The sequence below is a fragment of the Culex quinquefasciatus genome, chromosome 2, assembly GCF_015732765.1.
Source record: "Culex quinquefasciatus strain JHB chromosome 2, VPISU_Cqui_1.0_pri_paternal, whole genome shotgun sequence".
NCBI classification, from domain to species: Eukaryota; Metazoa; Arthropoda; class Insecta; order Diptera; family Culicidae; genus Culex; species Culex quinquefasciatus.
Window position 1 is genome coordinate 22,019,235 of NC_051862.1, and position 18,524 is coordinate 22,037,758.

Sequence of the window (18,524 nt, forward strand, 5' to 3'; positions counted from 1 at the left end):
GACGGGCTTCGATCTAAAAATCGTCAAAAATCAATTTTTCAACCTATTTTCGATCTTTAAAAAGTATTGGAAAGAAGAACTCTTGAAATTTAAGAAAATTTTAGGGTTGGAAGTGTGACTTGTTTTATGTGACTTTGCCAATGTTTTTAAAAATAATTTGTTTTTCGAGGTCAACTTTTTCTGTGTTTTTTTTTTTACAATCATTTCCTATATTTTGAGTAATTTTTGTAGTGTCTACGCCTCTACGCATTTTTTTACAATTTTAATGATAATGGTGCCATTTTATAGCAGAAAATGTGAAAAACAAGCCAAAAAGTGACTGTAAAAACATGAAAAAATTAGATAAGCAAAATGTTATAATAGGAGGTGATGAGATGGGCTAAATACTATTAAAAATAAACATAAACTATATTTTGTTTAGTGCAAATCAAAATAATTAAAAATTAAACAAGAAAAACCTAAAAACAAGAGAAGTAAAGTTTTTGTAGAGCAAAAGTTGCTCAAAATGACAAGGTAAAAATAAAAATTTTCGAAAAAAAATTGGGCAGTAGAGGGTTTTCCTTCCCAGCTTTTCAAAAACATTCTTCAAAAAGTAGTTTTAAATTGCAAAAAAGGACATTTTTCAAAAACTTTCGCATTACAATGCTTATAACTTGAAAACGGTGCAATTTATTGAAATGATTATTAAGTCGTTTTCGATTGAAAACATGTTTCTATTTGGCAATATGATAACTGAACGGGCAAACAACTTTTTTTAAGCATGTCTTAAATTTGATATTTTTAGATTTATCGAGATCCGATCGAAAAACGGTTGTGTTTACTGCAAGTGATTAGATCCTATTGCGAGCTAACCCAAAAATTGATGCTATCATCTATAAATCATCAATAAATAAACCAATCAACTCACCATGCGGGTACGGCGTCGAGTTCGAATGGCGATGCCTATCATGACCATGATGCCTATTTGGATTCGGATAGGTCGGGTTGCTGTTGCTCTTCAGAATCTCCGCGTTCGGCGCCGACGTCGGCAACACGTGGTCCCGCTCCAGGTCCAGCTCGTAACCCCGGTGGTTCTGGCTAATCTGTTGCTGGTTGTAGTGGGGCGCTCCTCCTCCGGCTCCTCCTGGTCCCGGTCCCGGACCAAGCAGGTCAGTTCCGCCGAGTGCTCCCCCGCCACTTCCGCTGCCACCTAGGCTCATGCCAGGGTCCTTGTCCTTTTCTCGGTACCTGTGTGAGAGTTGAGAAAAAGGGAAAAGAGAAACATGAAATTTAGTATTTTATTACCTGCCAAACAGATGTTACGGATCGTTATTGAGAAAGGTGGGTGCCAATGGAATTTTCTTCCATTTCTCCATTTTCCACAAATTTTAACATTTTTTTTCAGAATAATGAAAACGAACACAGAAAAGCAAGCCAAGAAAGAAACTGATCAGAGACAAGGGAGAAAGCCAATAAGCAGTTTTCTTCTTGACTTTCTTTTTTTTCGAATCCCAAAACATTTTCGATGAATTATGCTCATTGATGAATTCCGACAAAGGCGACCCATTCCTCGTCTTCTTATTCTACATCAAACACAGAGTTTGAAGACAGCAGGGGACAATCCGGGACGGGACTCTGGGCTCTGGCGGAATTAGTTGATGTGTGGCCCTGGCCTTAAGCTGTTTGGTATGTGTGTTTGCCAAAAAGTTTACTTTTCTAGCGGCTTTTTTTTCTGTTATTTACAAAAAAAAGAATCCATTTCAAAATAAATTATTTAAGTTTGTCTAAGAAAATTAAAAAAAAAAAACGAAAATTTAAAAAATATCAAAATTTAAGTTGCTTTAAAAAAGTTAATAAGTTTTTTTTTAAATCAACAATTTTTTTCTCCGTGCAACCAAGCTAGTCTGCAAGAAGGCGCATCATCAATAAAAATATCATTTTCAAGTTAAGGGGAGTTCGTTCGTCCGTTTCTCTGTGTGTCTCAAGCAGCTTGATTGGAATCAATAGGAAAAATAAATTTAAAAACCCATTTTTCCCTTTTGGGTGAAAGAAATTGTTAAAAGAGGAGGGTCGCGTTGCATTATGCACATGGTGTCGGTGTTTTTTTTTCTTCTTCTGTTGGACAAATTACATTTGTTTGCCTTCGGTTTAAGGGGGACCCAAGTCACATGTCTGGCGCAGCAGTTGCAGGGAGCTTCGCCCTGGTGATGATTTTGTTTGTATCAATTTTTTAGAGGAGCGGGCGCATTATTGGTAGTGAAAGGTGCAAATTGGTGAAAAACCATTTTAAAAAGTAAGCTAGGGGAGGTTGTAGGTTTTTATATGGTGTTTGAGGAAAGAAAGGTGGGGGAAGTTGTAAATTAAGGGATGCACCTTCACCGGCCATTGCACCGGTTTGTTAACATGGTTTTTTTTTTTTGATAATTTAGGAGGACGAAAACATATTAAGATATGATCAGAAAACAATTTTTGATTATAATTTTATCAGTCGCAACAAAAAACGTATGTTGGTGAAATAAATGATGTTTGGAAAAAAATGGCTTGAAGTTAACAGCAAAAAAAAAACTGAAAAACTGATCTAATGTTTAAGGTCTTAAAACCAAACATTCATTCAAAAAACTATTGGAAATATTAGGACATGTCAATCAAAAACTACCGACTAAGTTAAATTTAAAAGTTTAACTATAAATAATGATAATGGTACCCGTAGTAATGCTTAGAAAAACGCAAAGCAAATTTGTCAAACAGTAAAAAATTGTGTAAACTTGGAGGGTTGAATATTACCTATTGTTATTATGTAATTTTATCTCAATTAAGACTGAAAAAGTGACATTACACCAGAAAAGCGCAAAAATTCAACATTTTTAGAGGTAAAATTATCATTTTTTTTACTCTGAGTTTTTTATTTCTTAAGTTCGAATGCTCTAGAACCAGACTGTATTATTAACTAAAAAGTGATGTAAATGCACTTGTGGCATCTATGCGAACAGGTATTTTTATGACTGTGAAACAGTTATTCGATTGTTTATTTTTATTTTTATTACAAATCAAACTAGTTTAAAAAAATAAACTTGCTTTAAAAAATATCAAAAAATCAGAGTTATCGCTATGGAACGGGACAGGAATTAAATTTAAGGTGTTGACCAGAAGACATTTTCTTTCCTAATTTAAATAAACGATCATTGCAAAAGTGAAACTCAAAATTTAACACCTAATGAAAGTGATATAAAAAAAAAGTTTTAACAAGTTTCAATCCTGAATACTTCAATATTTTGGCATCAATCTAATATAATTTAATTTTATATATTTAATTTGTTTTTGTCCCTTGACTTTAACTTGAGAGTAGTGGCAAAAATAGAGTTAAAAATTCAAATTTTATATCAAGTTTTTGTCAAACCCCCCATCCCTCCCCCATGTAAATAATGCCCCAAAAAATCGGGGGGTCATAAAAACAACTACTGCTCTGAAAATTAAAAATTTCATTGAAATAACTTGTAAAATTGAGTGTAAGACCGTTGGTGATTTTCAATGAAAAAAGTGAAAAAATCTGAAACTAGCAAAAAAAACTTTTCCCCGATTTTGTTTGCGTCTAAGTTTTACAAAACTTAAAAATATATTTTAACTGTTCATGCTAAAAGTTAAGAAGTTCAGTTGCTTGCACGTAAATTTCATCAAAATTTTGAAGTTTAAAAAAAACTTTTTTTCTCCCCTCCATTTTTTGTGTCAACATTGAAGGGAGACGGCAAAAACTTTAAAAAAATATTTGCAATGCCCTATACTATTCAAAATACATTATTATATAATGTTTAATGTTGATTAAATATGACACCATTAGTCATTTTGCAAATTTTAAATTTTTGGACCACATATCGGAAAAAGACATAAAACTGAGGGAAAAAAATCATGTTTTTTTAAATTTTTGTTGATTTTATGGATCCTATAATTAGGATTCATAAAATCAACAAAAATTAAAAAAAAACATGATTTTTTTCCCTCAGTTTTATGTCTTTTTCCGATACGTGGTCCAAATTTTTTTTTTTATTTAAATTTTAGTATAATTTTTGAACCTTTTTTTTTCTTATAAAGTGACTAAATTCTTATATTTTTCCAATTTGAGAATTTGCTCTGAAATATGAAACAAGAAAAATATAAAACGAGAGAAGTATTTTTTTTCGTAAAACAAAAAATGACCCTAAACACAGGAAAAATAAAAAAACTAAAAAAATATTAGGAAGTAGAGGGTTAAACAAATAATACTGCTAATATGCTGATTTGCGGACAAGTGTTATGTTTAACTCGTCCAAAATACATTTATATAACAATTTAGAATCTTTGAAAAGCATTGGAGCGTAGAACTCCTAATTTTTTAGAAAATGTTATGTTTGATCATTTACTTGTTTCATTAAACGCAATTTGTCTCAGCTTCAATGCTAATGATTCCATTTTATGATAACAAAAATGTGAGAAACAAGCAAAACATTAAAAACTGACTAGAACAGCAAACACCAATTTGGCCAATAAGATAACAAACTTGAACTAAATAAAATAAAGGGAAAAAATCGAAAAAAAAAATATTTGCAATAGTACTCATAAGCCTAAGAAGGTAAACAATCCAATTTCAACAAAATTGAAAATATCTTAACAAAGCCAAAAGTTCATAGATGTTGGCTTTGAACATGATTTGCAGCGGCTTTGCAAAGACAATAACCTAAACAATTTATAAAAAACAAGCCTTACCCGAAAAACTTCGTCATTTCCTTTTTTCGTTTGTTGACGTTTTTAGCTTTTTTCCTTATTCAGCCTCCTATGATCAAAATTTGATTTTACGCAACTTTTCCCATACAATCTGCAGATTTTCCGGAATCAGTTCCAGAGTGGCCAAAGTTGCCACTTTTTGGCGTAAGAACCTTCCTTGGGCTTATACGAACCTAACGCAACAAAGAGCACCTCGATCCGACGCTCCGTATTGAACTGATTCGCGTTCAAACAAAACCGTCGAAATTTTTTATATATATAGATAATAATTGCACATTGTCTTTACGATGTTTTCAATTTATGATATAGAAAACTATTTTTCTTGTTTGATGTTAACTTTTTTAATTTCGATATACTCAGAAAAAAAATCTTTTTGTGATGACATACAAAATTGAAAAAAAAATTAACAGATTACTTCAATTCATCATCATCATTAACTGCACACTCATAATGAGCTTAAATAAACGCGATGTTAGTCACGGCAAAAGTGTTTCAACCTTCACAGCAAGTAATTTTTCAAAACATTGGCCATTTCAAAAGGTAACATTGTAAAAATATTTTTTTTTATCTCAATATTTCTAATAATAAAATTTGATTAAAAATGGAATCTCTTCTAAAAGCAATTTTAATTCTCCAAAAATATTTCCCACATTCCATCTTCGCTCCCAACCAATCATGTTCAATATTAGAACATCCATTTCTCAGACGGCCACTTCCAGCTAATAATTCCGTCCCCAAACAGAAAAACCTAAAAATGTCCAACATTTCCATCTCCATCACGAGACGACACAAGATCATCATCATCGTTAGAGGATTGCATCCACCCGACTCCAAAAATAGTTTCTTCAAATTATTATTATTCCCAAGCACCAGGCACTCATTTCTCCCTCCTCTTTCTTGTCTTTGCTCCCCTCTCTCTCACACTCTTTCCAATTCCCCCTCCTCTCTTTTGGCAACCATCCAAAGTGAAATGTAATTGAGTTCTGTCCGTTTTTAACCCTCTTTTTCTCTTTCTCTCGCCTGAAAGTCCCCAAGGGCAATCCTACGCAAACTTTTTATTTAAAAAACGAGCAACAGTAACGAGCAAAAAAAAAAGAAGTACTTTCTTCTTTCTCTTTCTTCCCCTTTATTTCGAGCAGTGCTCCCAGGGGGACGTTTTTTTTCTCATGAAAAGTGGTTAAAAAAAGACGGATAATTTTACTGTGCAATAAACTCATCTACCTGGATTATCGGGGATCATCTTTGAACTGCTGCTGCTTCTTGCCGGCTGACTGTCATATAAAAATAAATATTTCTTTTTTCAGCCAAATGTCGGCTCCCCGTCTGGCCGAAAGGTTTAAGAATTCTGAAAATGTGCACTCCCTTAACTAAACAAAAACAACGGTCTTAAAATTATGCTGGCGGAAATTCAGAAGTGAAATAAAAACAATCTGATTTAACGGCGCCATTTGATTGCTTCCGAAAAAAGTGGATAGAAAACATTTCCTCAAAAAAAAAAAAAAAATATTACACGATGTAGTTACCAGCAATAAAACACATAATGCGAGGAGACACGGTTCCGGTGGCCAATAAAGTGCTTCCGGTGACCCACGCCACGACTAGTTAGTGTGCTCTTACCTGGCCGCCGGACAATAAAGCATTAAAAGCGTGCGCGCGGTCGTGTGAAGATGCTCAATCTGAATAGGCCATCAAAGCGGGCAAATATGACGTGAAATAAAAAAAAAGTGCAGTTCCTCCCCCACCTCCCATTAATGTCACAGCAGCAGCGGTGATTGGGACGATAAATAATGATGAATATTTCATGGTGTGCTGGGACGACTGTTTGGTTGTTATCGGAAGTGGAACAGATTTGGAAAATTTATTAACCGGAATATCGGTAGTTTTATGAGGGGCGAAATTGCTGTTGGATCGAAAAAAAAGTGCTTGATTGTTGATTACGGAAGCCGATAATCGGGGGATGGTTATTATTTGATGGGCTATCTTTGTGGGTTATTTAATGATTAACGACAAAATGTATAATTTCAAGCACAACATATGAAAAGATTGAAATTTTAAAAGGCCTATTTTACTGTGGGACCATCCATAAATCATGTCTACACTAATTTAGATATCTTAGACCCCAGCGTTTTTCTACAATTTTTACCATAAATGCACACTTGTCCAACAAGTCTACTGTTCAAAATTGTATACATGGGACAATTTTTAATTATTTTCCAGTGGAAGGATTTAGCTTGATTGTCTTAAAATGTAATTTTTTAATCTCCTAAACAAAGCCTAAAGGGTTGATTCTGCTTGGTTTTCTGGTCTGTTTTTAGAAAAGAGGTATATTTAAATAAAAAATTACAAAATTTTACATGGGACAATTTAGCATTTATAAGGTGTCTCCATTATCGATACGCTGAAATGACAAAGAAGGCAGGTAATAAAAGCACAGTTTTTCTCAGTCTGATGATAAAATCTGCGAAAATGGTAAAAAATTAGCAATTTCTCTCAATTTTAAGGTAAACAAAGAGGAAAATTCTTGCTTTTCAACTTGTTTTCTCATGCATTGAGGTACAACTCATTTCCACATTTTTTGACACTCATTTTTTAAAAAAGTGGTTGGAATAAAGAATTTAGATCGAACTTTGCAAAAAAAAAAAAAGAGAACTAAGGTGGGATGCTTTTCTGGATAATGTTGTAAAAACCAACTTTTATCATGTTTTAAAGAGATCGCCAAAACTTTAACCAAAAGATTCTAACCAAATAATTGCATGATAAAAAGCAGGGCGAAATTTGTCAAATATATAACATGACATTCTGAATATTGAATAGTGTTAGATTTTTTTTTAAATCAATAAGGCAGTTGCAAATCTTTTTTAAAGTTTATGTGGCCTGTATTTTATTTTTTTATTTTTTTGCCCACACCTAGACTTTGATCAAAGGAACATAATCTTCCAAAAATATTTGCAACGGCCTAATTTTGATGAATTATTTTCAATTTCAATTTTATCAGGCCGTCGTAGATATTTTTAAAAGTTTGTATCGACCCTCTTCAAAATCGACCAGAAAAATTAAGGGGCAAAAAAAATCCGAAAAAAAAAATCAAAATTTTAATGGATACAGATGTCTAATTTACTTAAAACAATATTTGAAATTTTGAACTGACGATATTTCGGAAACTTTTGGTACGATTTTCAGTGCGTTGCGAAATTTTCTGATCTTTTTTATAAAAATAATTTCAAAATTTTAAAATCAAGCTTAACTTTTAAAATGGTTTGAAATAGATTATTTTCCATATTTCATATCTTAGTCCAAATTATAGAATTTTTGAAATATTTTTGTTGAAAATTTGAAAATTTCGCAAAAGTTTTTTAACACTGAAAAACTTACAATTTTCAATATTGAAAATTGGACTAATAGTTTCCGAGATATCGTCCGGTGAAAATTACAGGCTTATTAGGTGATACTTAGGGAGCGTTCTTTTATTACGTAACACAAAAGTTTGGATTTTTAGATCCCCTCTCTACCCTTCGTAAAAAAATTCCAGAAAAGCAATCCACATTAACGACCCCAAGGTCTTTTAAGGTCTCCGTTCAAAGTTTCTGCTCATAAAAAAAAAATCCATACAAAATTAAAAAATTAAAAACTTTGTATGGAGTGTAACATGGCCTTAAGTTATACATTCAACTTTGAACGATTTAAAATTCATTAATTTCCAAATTCTTCTTTTCTCGAAAAAGAAGCGACAATTCCAATAATCAGTTTGCGACAATGTGATTAAAACTTCAACTCTTGTATAATGTAATAAGTTATTCATGTGACGACCTGCCACATTCTAGACGGGTCGCCCTCCCTCACCCCTTCCTGCCTCTTCCAATCAGGAAAGAACAACTCAAGTGAAACGGTTTGGTTTGGACAGCTGCTGGAGCAATTCCCCCCTCCCCCTTCTTAATCCAGAAACAATGCCAAGACGTTTTCTCTTCCTGGATTGAGGTTGTGATCTGCACCGGGCAGCACATGTTCTAATCCGTGACAGTTTGTCGCTTGCACCTGTCAGAGTCGATTTCACATGCAGTGCGAATGGGTGTGTGAGATTGAATGCATTACGTTACACAGCACGACGACAACTGTTGCAATTTTCTTCTTTCTTAAGTGGAAAAAGTGAAGCCTGCCTGATTTCAAGAAGGGAGGACGACCTGTCGTAAACACTTGTCCATCGGTTCGAGTCTTGGCTACTGCTGCGAGCATCGCGTTCGATGAAACTTTCAATTTAGGAGGCACATGAAGGGACGAGGACACATAAAATTTCATGACCACGATGTTTTTCTATACCACGGTCGTAATAATTCTAGGGCAGCTGAGCTGTAAACCTACGACACCACGGCACACATACATCTCGGAGTCGAAAGACATAAACGGTTTGGCCATCAGCCAGCTCAAGCTGAACAAAAAAGTACAGTCTGAACATGTGTAGATATAGGAGAGAAGGAGGTTAGGGTTAGGACCACGGGAACATAAAAATGCAATGTTTGATTTGGAATTGGTTAAGGGGAGGAGGAGGAGGGGAAAAACGCTGGTGAAACGATGCTGCTCATACAAGGTTTTACGAGCGTGTCGTTTGGCCGATGCGTTGAAACTTTGATTTTCTAGTTAAATTTACGGTCGAGGAGATTTTTTTTTGCTGCTGGAGGCCCTTCTAGCACACAGGGATATGTGGTAATTTGTGGGTTTCGTTAAGCTAAACAGTACTTGTGAGGGCTAAATTAAACTCATTTGCATAATTTTAGTACCGAATCGTTAAATTCTTTGCCCGGGTTCTTTTAAATCAATCTAAACATTCCTCATATCCTCATGTTCAGTTGGGAAAAATATTTACTCTGTAATAAGTATGCTTTTTTGACAATTTAGTCACTTCAGATGTATTCCTAAAAAAAACCTTCTTTAAGCATTATTTAAATCACTGTTTAAAAAAAAAAATCGAAAATGCAGTAACCGTGATTGCTCAAAATCAATTTTATAGACCAAATCATCAAAGCTTGACTATTTCATTTAAAAAAATTCGAGAAACGATAATAAACATTTGGAAAAAAGATTCATCTTTCACCCTGGACACGACACATATCTGGTTGATTTGTGCTGATTTTGGCAATTATATTTGAATTATCAATTCATTTACAATACTGGCATATTTTTTAAATATAATTTCTCAATTTAAAAGGTCCTGATTTTGGTATTTTTTTTATATTTTGAATATTAACCATCTACAATCCAACCCCACCTCTAGACGGGCATCGATCTAAAAATAGCCAAAAATCAATCTTTCCACCAATTTTTTGATCTTTCAAAAGCATTGGAGAGCAAAACTCTTAAAATTCTAAAAAAATTAGGTCTGGAAGTTTGACTTGTTTTATGTGACTTGGTTCATTTTTTAGAAAATGTCATTTTTTTTAGGGGTCAACTTTGGCTGTGTTTTGCACTAACATTTCCTATATTTTAAGTAAAATACTTCTTCTGCATACTTCTGCAGTAATTTTTGTAGTGTCCCAGACTATGCTTCTACGCATTTATTTACAATCTAAATGATAATGGTGCCATTCTAGAGGAGAAAATGTGAAAAACAAGCAAAAAAATTGAAAAAAGGGACTGTAAAAACATGAAAAAATTAGAAAGGTAATAATAGAAGGTGATAACATAGGCCAAATACTACAAAAAAAAACAAACATAAACTAAACAAGATAAATAAAAAAAACTAGAAATAAAACAATAAAAACATTAAACGAGAAAAGTAAAGTTGCTCAAAATGACCTCCTGAACAAGGGAAAAATAAAAATCTTCGAAAAAAATTAGCAGTAGAGGGATAGTAAAAAAAAAGTATATCATAATTTTGGCTATTTTTGCAATGCAATTTGAACCAATATTCAAATTTGAAAGCAAACAAAAACCTTATTTTTATATTAAAACTATACAAAAATTATGAAAACTATTCAAAGTGTAAGTGAGGCTAGATAATTTTGATGTAATTTTACAAGAAAAAAAATCAATGTAAAAAAACCTCTTTGAAAATTGCTACCTGATTTGTTTGTAGAGTGTAAAACTTGTCGAATTAGTTTGTATATACTTTTCAAAAGTTTAGAATCATAGGAGTTTGGAAATTGTGAATTAGTGTTTATTATAATGATCCGAAGATTACACTAAAATTTTATTTTTTAAGATCGGAAATTGTATAGCTCTACCGTTGTCAAATATCTTCTTGATTTAATTTGATTTAACGTGATTTTGTTTTAAACTTTTTTCTGCTGACAAAATTGGCAACACTGCCAAATTACCTTTGACCATCTTCTGTTATAACCCAAATATGCCATTTTGGTCATCAAAAATAATGTTTTGTGAAATGTTGTTATTTTCACGATTTTTTGTCAACATTATCAACAATTTACGTCACAAAATTGCATAAAGATTTGTATGGATTATTTTATGCTTTTTCATTCAACACAGAAAAAAAATGATGGTAATATTCATCAGGAAATTGTGACAGATTTTCTGGCAAAATAAATGATGAATTTTACCTCTAAAAATGATGAATTTTCATCAGTTTTTGATGAATATTCATCAGGTCCAAATTTTTACACATTTTTTAAGTAATATTACACAAAAAAAAGAGGTAATATTCAACCTACCAAATTTTCAACATTCCAAAATTCAACTTTTTTTTCATTCAAATGGGTAATTTTAAGGCCTTTTCAAAATTGGAATTTTGGGAACTCATGTCAACTAAAAGTAGTAAAACTTCTTTCAAATATGTGACTGTTCAATATTTATAAAAATGTATAAACACAGAAAAAAAAAGTTGAATTTTGGAATGTTGAAAATTTGATAGGTTGAATATTACCTCTTTTTATGATTAATATTACATGAAAAATGTGTAAAAATGTCAACCTGATGAATATTCATCAAAAACTGATGAAAATTCATCATTTTCTGGGGTAAAATTCATCATTTTTTTTTGCCACAAAATCTGTCACCATTTCCTGATGAATATTACCATCATTTTTTTTTCTGTGAAGTATTTTGGAATAGTTTTTGCTTTGCGTTTTTGTAAACAATGTTTTTACAAATTTCTCCCCTCTTCGTCCTCTAACACTAGTCCTAAAACTATGCAAAAATGTTAGTTTTATTTTTTAATGGTTTTCAGCTTTCATCGCTGCCTCAATTTTTCAATCGATTTTCAAATTTCCAATCACACACGTGTTCATCGAACAACTTTCCAACAATCAACCGCAATCAAGTGCCCCCCGATGCCTATCTCTGCAAACCTCAAAAACATTTCATTCATTAGCCACCACACCATCATCACTTCTGACGCGATATAATCTCCCACACACCCTTAAAGGATGCAATCACTCCCACCGATGTGGTAAACAATCAATTGCTGCTATATATTGCCACTTGTGTGTCTGAAGCCACGCACATCAAAAGCTCACAGCTAATAATTCAAATCAACGCAAAACCATGTGATTATGTTCCCACAAACCCATCGGAGGAAGCAGAGAGGTACCACCACAGGAAATCACCGTCTGGACGTGCGTTTCAAAAGGGACTCTGCGCTGTCGATCGTAAATATAAAAACATTCGAAGAACTTCGAACCGCGCCGCGCGTAACGTAATCAAACACTTCCCCCTCCTACTCCCCGCGCGCCGAACAGATTGGTTCCTTCTGGCCATAAATCATACCTCCGAGGAGAGAGACAGAAACCATAAAAGAGGGGAGACCCATTTCAAATGCGAAAAAGGCTATTGGTTCTTGTCTACTGCAGTGGTGAGTGTCTCCTCCTGGATCTAGGTTCTTCAAACAGAATATAGAAAGGTCTTCTGCGGCACGGCACCAAACAAATCGGACAAATGCCTAGACGGTGGCGGCGACGACGTCGCCTGGGTCTAGGCAAATAAAGACAGTAAATCTTACTGGGGAGGAGGGCACTGTGAGAAAACGGTTTCAAATTTCAAGCCTAATTTTCAAAATTTGCAAACCAACATTATCAATAAATGCTTTATTCATGAAAAAAGTTATGCTGTTGTCGAAATATTGCAAAATGTCAATAAATTTATGAAAATATATTTTTACGCGGAGCTTTCGTGGTTCTAATATTCAAAATTAAAAAAAAAAACTTGAAGCACCCTATTATATTAGAGAAATGCAAAAAACCGGTCACAATTAATTCGAAACAGTTAACAATTGATTGTATACGGATAGAAATTCAGTAAGCAAATCCGGTAACTCTATGTTGTTGAATTTGTAAACACTGAAATGTTTCCAAAATCGTCACCATTTGTTTCGATATTGGAAAATTTTTTGTCGATTTTGAAAATATTTACAGTAAAATCAATTTTTTTTGAAGATTTCGGGAACAATTCAATGTTTACAAAATCAAAAACATAAAGTTACCGGATTTGCTTACATTTTTTCTATCCGTGTGCAATAATGTGCAAAAATAAATATTTTTTTTTTGCCCCCTAAAACTTTTTTGAGGAGAATTCCCAGAGTTTTTTTTTTATGAATCCTATAAAAATAGGGAATCCCATAATCAATAGGATCTTTTCAAAAAAAAAAAAAAGTTTTGATTTGAAGAAGAAGGGAGTGGGAGAAGGTTTAATAAAATTTGCACTGACTTTTAAAAGTTTTTTTTTTATCATAATGTCTTCAAATCTTTACTTGATTTTTTAATATGGTTTGCTCAAATTAATAAAAATAACTAAAATTTTAGGTATTTCTATTGCCCAATTAAGAGTTAATGAATCAAAATTTCAAATTGACAAAAAAAATTAAATTTGTGGTTAATAAATTGCTTTGTTTTAATTTTATCAACCAACCATTGGTTCCAACATTTAAAATTTTAAGAAAAAAAAAAGATTTTGAAACTTCATTTGATTTAAAATGCATAAATAAACGTTAAACATGTATTTTGAATAATTTACAAACGATGTGTCAAGTTTTAAAAATTCAAAATAATTTTATTATTTATTATTTATTATTATTTTTTTATTATTTATTATTTCAAAAGTATCCTGTGAGTAGTATAATAAATTTGTTTTTCTTTTAAAATTAATTTAAATTAAAAGGTCGACCTTGTAACTTGAAAGTTGTTTTGGGGTTTTTTTAAACCTTTTAGTCTTTAAATAATGATTTTATAATATTTTTTTTAAGGTTTCGACAATATTTAATCTACTAACATTTCTATTTTTCTTAAAAATAGGTAAATTTTTACTTTCAATAATGCATTAATTGCTTCAAAAATTAAAATGATTTTTTTATTAACATTGCTCCGCCGGTTCTCCACAATGTTCTTGTTTCAACCAAAAGGTTGTAAAAAATCATTTTTTTAAGAAAAAAATTAGTTTTCTAAAAAAGACCAATGCAAAAATTATGCTTCGTTTATATTAGCCTCTCTTCTAAAATACTCTGAAAAAATGCGATTATGAAAATTAGTGAAATTTTAGTTTATAATTAGATACACAAGTATTTTTTTCCTGAGACTTTGGTTTTTTTAAACAAATAATTGCAAGGAATCTGTAGCACAGTCAAACAAGAAAACGTCATTATCAACTTTTGCAATCGAATTTTGCTTACGATTTTTAGTTACCAAATTTTTTTTTGGATATTGGTGAGGAAATGTTTTTTAAAAATTTGAGAATTGTAGTTTAATTTGAGCAGTTCGACAAAGAAAAAGATGAAACTTTGGTAAATTGTAATTTATTTACTAAAAATGCTTAAAGTGAAAAATTTCACAAAATATCGTACAAAACAACAAAAATTAAAAAAAAATAAGAAGATAAGCTGAACAGAAACAAAAATGTAACTAGGGGGACAGCATTTAATTCCAGCTTGCCTCTAATGTTGCCATATCAGCACTTTGACATTCGATTACAGCTCATTAAAAGCGTTTTCAACTGAAATCGAGTTATAAATAGTTCAATAAGAAGTAAGCAAACAAGTTTCTATCAAAAGTTGTGCAAAATTAGTTTTTTAAATAGTGAAAATCAGCAAATTGGATGGAGTTAGGAGCGAGTGCTTAACCTGCCAAAGATACGAAAATTTCCCCTATGTAGAGCAAACCTAGATTCAGATTCGGAATTTATATTGTTATCATAAAACAAACATTCTTTTTTTTTAATTTAATTAATTTTTTTTTGTTCAGCAACTTGCAATCAATTTTCGAATTAAAATTTTGATTATGATCAATTTTGTATATGATCTTAAAAAAGAAAAGTTTCGTCTATTTTAAGCAAACTTGTGGAAAATTAAGTTATGCTAAATCAGCTCAATACTGTTGTACTGGACTGTATTTTTAATAATTAGAATAATAAAATAAATTCTGGATGATGCAACATATTGAACAAAATATTTTAACAAAATAATAGATCATAATTTATTGTAAACTTGAATTAAAGCAAACTCAAATCTTATTTCAATTTTTTTCCCAAAAAATCAAGGGACAAAAAATACTGTAAAATAATAAAATTACGTTTAAAAAAACATGTACATTGTAAACTTTTAAGAAAACAATGTATAATCTTTTACTCTGCAATTTAAATCGAAATGGGCACTTTTACGCTTTTTACAAATTTTAAATTTTTAGACCACAGATCAGAAGAAGACGTGCAACTTGAAAAAATAGATTTTAACATAAATTCATGAATATTTTTTTAATTTTTTGACAGTAGCATACCTGTCATATTGAATAAAGCATTTTTGGATACCTTTCGTTAATAAATTGGAAAATACTGGTTAAAATTATAAATTCTTTTTTGCCGTTTTTTGCTGTTAAAAAACGAAAAAAGGGAATTCTATGCAGATTTTTGTAACCTTGACATTTTGATGTTTTGGTAACCTGATTACAGATAAAATTTTCAATTTTCTTGAGTTTGATTTTAAAGAAATTCTGGAGTTACACAAGAAAAGGGCAAAAACAGCTAAACTGCGAGTTTCTTTAAAATAACTTTTTTTGTCTCGGAATTTGCAAAATGATTTCAGCTGTCAATTTTTTTTAAATGTTTCACCAGAAATTAGCCTTCATAAATATTTTTAACAAATCGAAACAATGTTTCGTGTTTCGGCATGAAACTGACGCAAATTTGTTTAGTTTGCAATTTCTACGTGGCTGGTGGGTGTACCAAAACATATCAATTTACCCTTATTTGCACCAATAATTTTTTTTTGAGAGTTTATTGCGGATTTCAGAGATTTTTAGACAATCGTGCAATTTGTGGAAAGCTCTCCAACAAAGTGCACACCTCAAACTACAGCAGAAAAAAACTTTCCAAGACACATACCCTAGTTTGAAACTGTTATAAAGTGGTCGAAAGCAACAAAGCTCAGTCGAGACACGCACCACTTTAGGCGAGAGGGGGGGAGAAGGGGTAGGATTTCAAGTGTGCAAATATTTGGTGTGCAGTTATGATTTGCAAGGGTGGAGAATTTGGTGCAAAGTGTGCAATATCATTCATCATTTGAACTATAATTAGAGGAAAATTCTCTAACTTTTGTACTGTCCACCCAGAACCACTCACCTAAACGTCGTCAGCAGCGGCGTCGACACGGTCGTCAGGCTGGGCACGTACACGTTGTCCGGTATGCTGCGCTTGGTCGTCGTCGTCGAGCCGTACGCCACCCGGCTAAACACGGCCGCTATACTCTTCTCCAGATTGAAGCTGCCCCCGAGGGACAACCCGACCCCGTCCCCAAACGGAGCCCCTCCGCCGGCCGGCCCCGCCGCACTTTCCCCGTTGGCGTCCAGCAGGACGGCCCAACAGCTTGGGAGTTGGAGCAGGAGCAGTGGCAGCAGGATCGTCGTACTAATTAACACTAGGCGGGAGCGGCGGGGCGTTCTCACCCGGACCTTCTTGACGGTGTCCGGCCGGAGCTGGGGGAGGTGTGTCCGCCGCCGGCGACCGGACTTGCGGGTAGAACTGCTCGCGGTGCTGCTAGGGTAGCTGCTGAAGGGGAACGGAGACGCCGTGGCGGCGGCGTCGTCGTCCGCGTCCTCGGGATCACAACAGTCGGAACAGCCGGGGCGGTCCGATATCCGGAGCCGGCAACAGCTGGCGATATCACTGATCCTACTACTAAGGCAGACATCTTCTTCTTGCTGTGGTTGATCTACTTCTTGGGGAGGCTGCGCCGCCGCCTCCTCCGAGCTCCTTCTCCAGGAGATTCGGTACCTTTTGTGCAATGTCCCTTCGGCCAACATGGTGGTGTGGCAACTCTGTGTTCACACACTTGAGGGCTAACCCCACGCTCACGCTCGTTGCGCTCAAGTGGAGCGGATTATCGATTTTAGAAACGTTGAAACACACGGTGGCGGCGATGGTGTTGATGAGAAATTATCCCAAACTAGAACAAAAACGCCCCGAAACACTACGGCTGTCTAAGCACATCTTCGCCGAAGGATTTTCTCGGTCGTCGTCATTTTTCTCTTCTCTTGAACCACTTGAAAACACACACACCCTTCTTCTTCTTCTGCTTGTAGCACCTCTTCGGCGAGGTCTTCCCGGCCGTGCAGGCCGCCTTCGGGACGTTTTCAGTCGAACACCGCTGTGTTCATATTTATCACATGTCTGGTTCTTCTTCTTCTCCGTTGCCCCAGCGTAACACCAATACACCGAAACCGAGCGCTGGAACTCAGGTCCAACCAAGCTGAACCTCTTCTGCTCTTCGGTAGGTACGGAACCTCGGAAGGTCGTGTGCAGCGGAGGGACTAGAAACCAGCAGATAGAAGCTTACTCATTCCCCCGAGCTTCTTCTTCTTTCGGGGTGTCTTCGACGATGCCCTCGTTTTAGTCGGGGATCAAGAAAGCAACATAGACACAAGCACTTCTTCTTCTTCTTCGCTGAACCCACTTCTTCCGACCAACACTGGCTCACGAAAAAGCCTCACAAACACTCACACACACACTGACACGGGCAGGGAATATTTAATTATTTGCTTCTTCTTCTCCCTGCTCCCAGTCGAACCACGGTACAGAGCACTCTTGGACCTTATCCGCTCTCGCTCCCGATCGAGAGATTCTCGCTCTCGAATATTTTCGACTTGTTTCACTCGCGATGCGTTTTCCCCCTCCTCAATCAATCACTGAACCCCGCGTTCGCGTTCGATTTCGGGTTGACCGTTCCGACTTGCCGGAACTACGCCGCGACGATGGTTTTGTAATCCGGGTCTGCGCTCCTACGCCGGTGCCGTTCCGATGGTAACTGGCGAGAGGGTCGCTGCGAAGCAGCGCTGGAACCGATGAGAGAGCGGCCGATTGCTCAGAGAGTTTTCGAGAGAAAGAGAGAGAGTCCTTGCGTTGTCCTCTTTCGAAGTGGCGTTCGGTGAGAGCGTTCGAGTCCTGGAAGGAGAGAAAAAAGGACGTAATATTAATAAACATGTTTATCGGTGTGGCGCAAGGGTTGTAGGTGGATAGATCCGATTTGGTAATTCAGTGGCAGTAGGAAGGTACTCGTAGAAGTAAAATCAAATCACGGAATTCGATTGAGGGAAGCAGTTCTATTTTTACGACAGTTTCAATCTTCCTGCGGGGGCTTGTATCCGGATTTCGGAGGATAGCGAAAAAATAAAACGGTGAAGGTTACGACGGAGTTGGAGAATGTAGGCCAACCCACAGTCACATAGGTGGAACTCCATACAACCTGTTAGCTCAAAAAGTGAGACGATTGTTTAGTTCTGTCACTGGTATAGTGGAAATTTGTCCACGCTAGTCACAGCCTACTCGGCATCAACAACTGTAAAATTTGAATCTATTATACCTCTTGC

The 18,524-nt window shown here is 34.6% G+C and overlaps 1 protein-coding gene across 1 annotated transcript in view; it reads right to left on the reverse strand.

The window, feature by feature from the left end:
- The window catches only part of LOC6051880, a 95,802-nt gene that overhangs the window by 20,371 nt on the left and 56,907 nt on the right, over positions 1-18,524 (reverse strand). The window contains exons 2-3 of the mRNA XM_038257238.1: positions 16,282-18,099; positions 908-1,227 (exon numbers count right to left, since the gene is read on the reverse strand). Coding sequence (XP_038113166.1) covers positions 908-1,227; positions 16,282-16,961 — 1,000 coding nt within the window. The 5' untranslated portion in view covers positions 16,962-18,099. The remainder of the gene's footprint in view (positions 1-907; positions 1,228-16,281; positions 18,100-18,524) is intronic.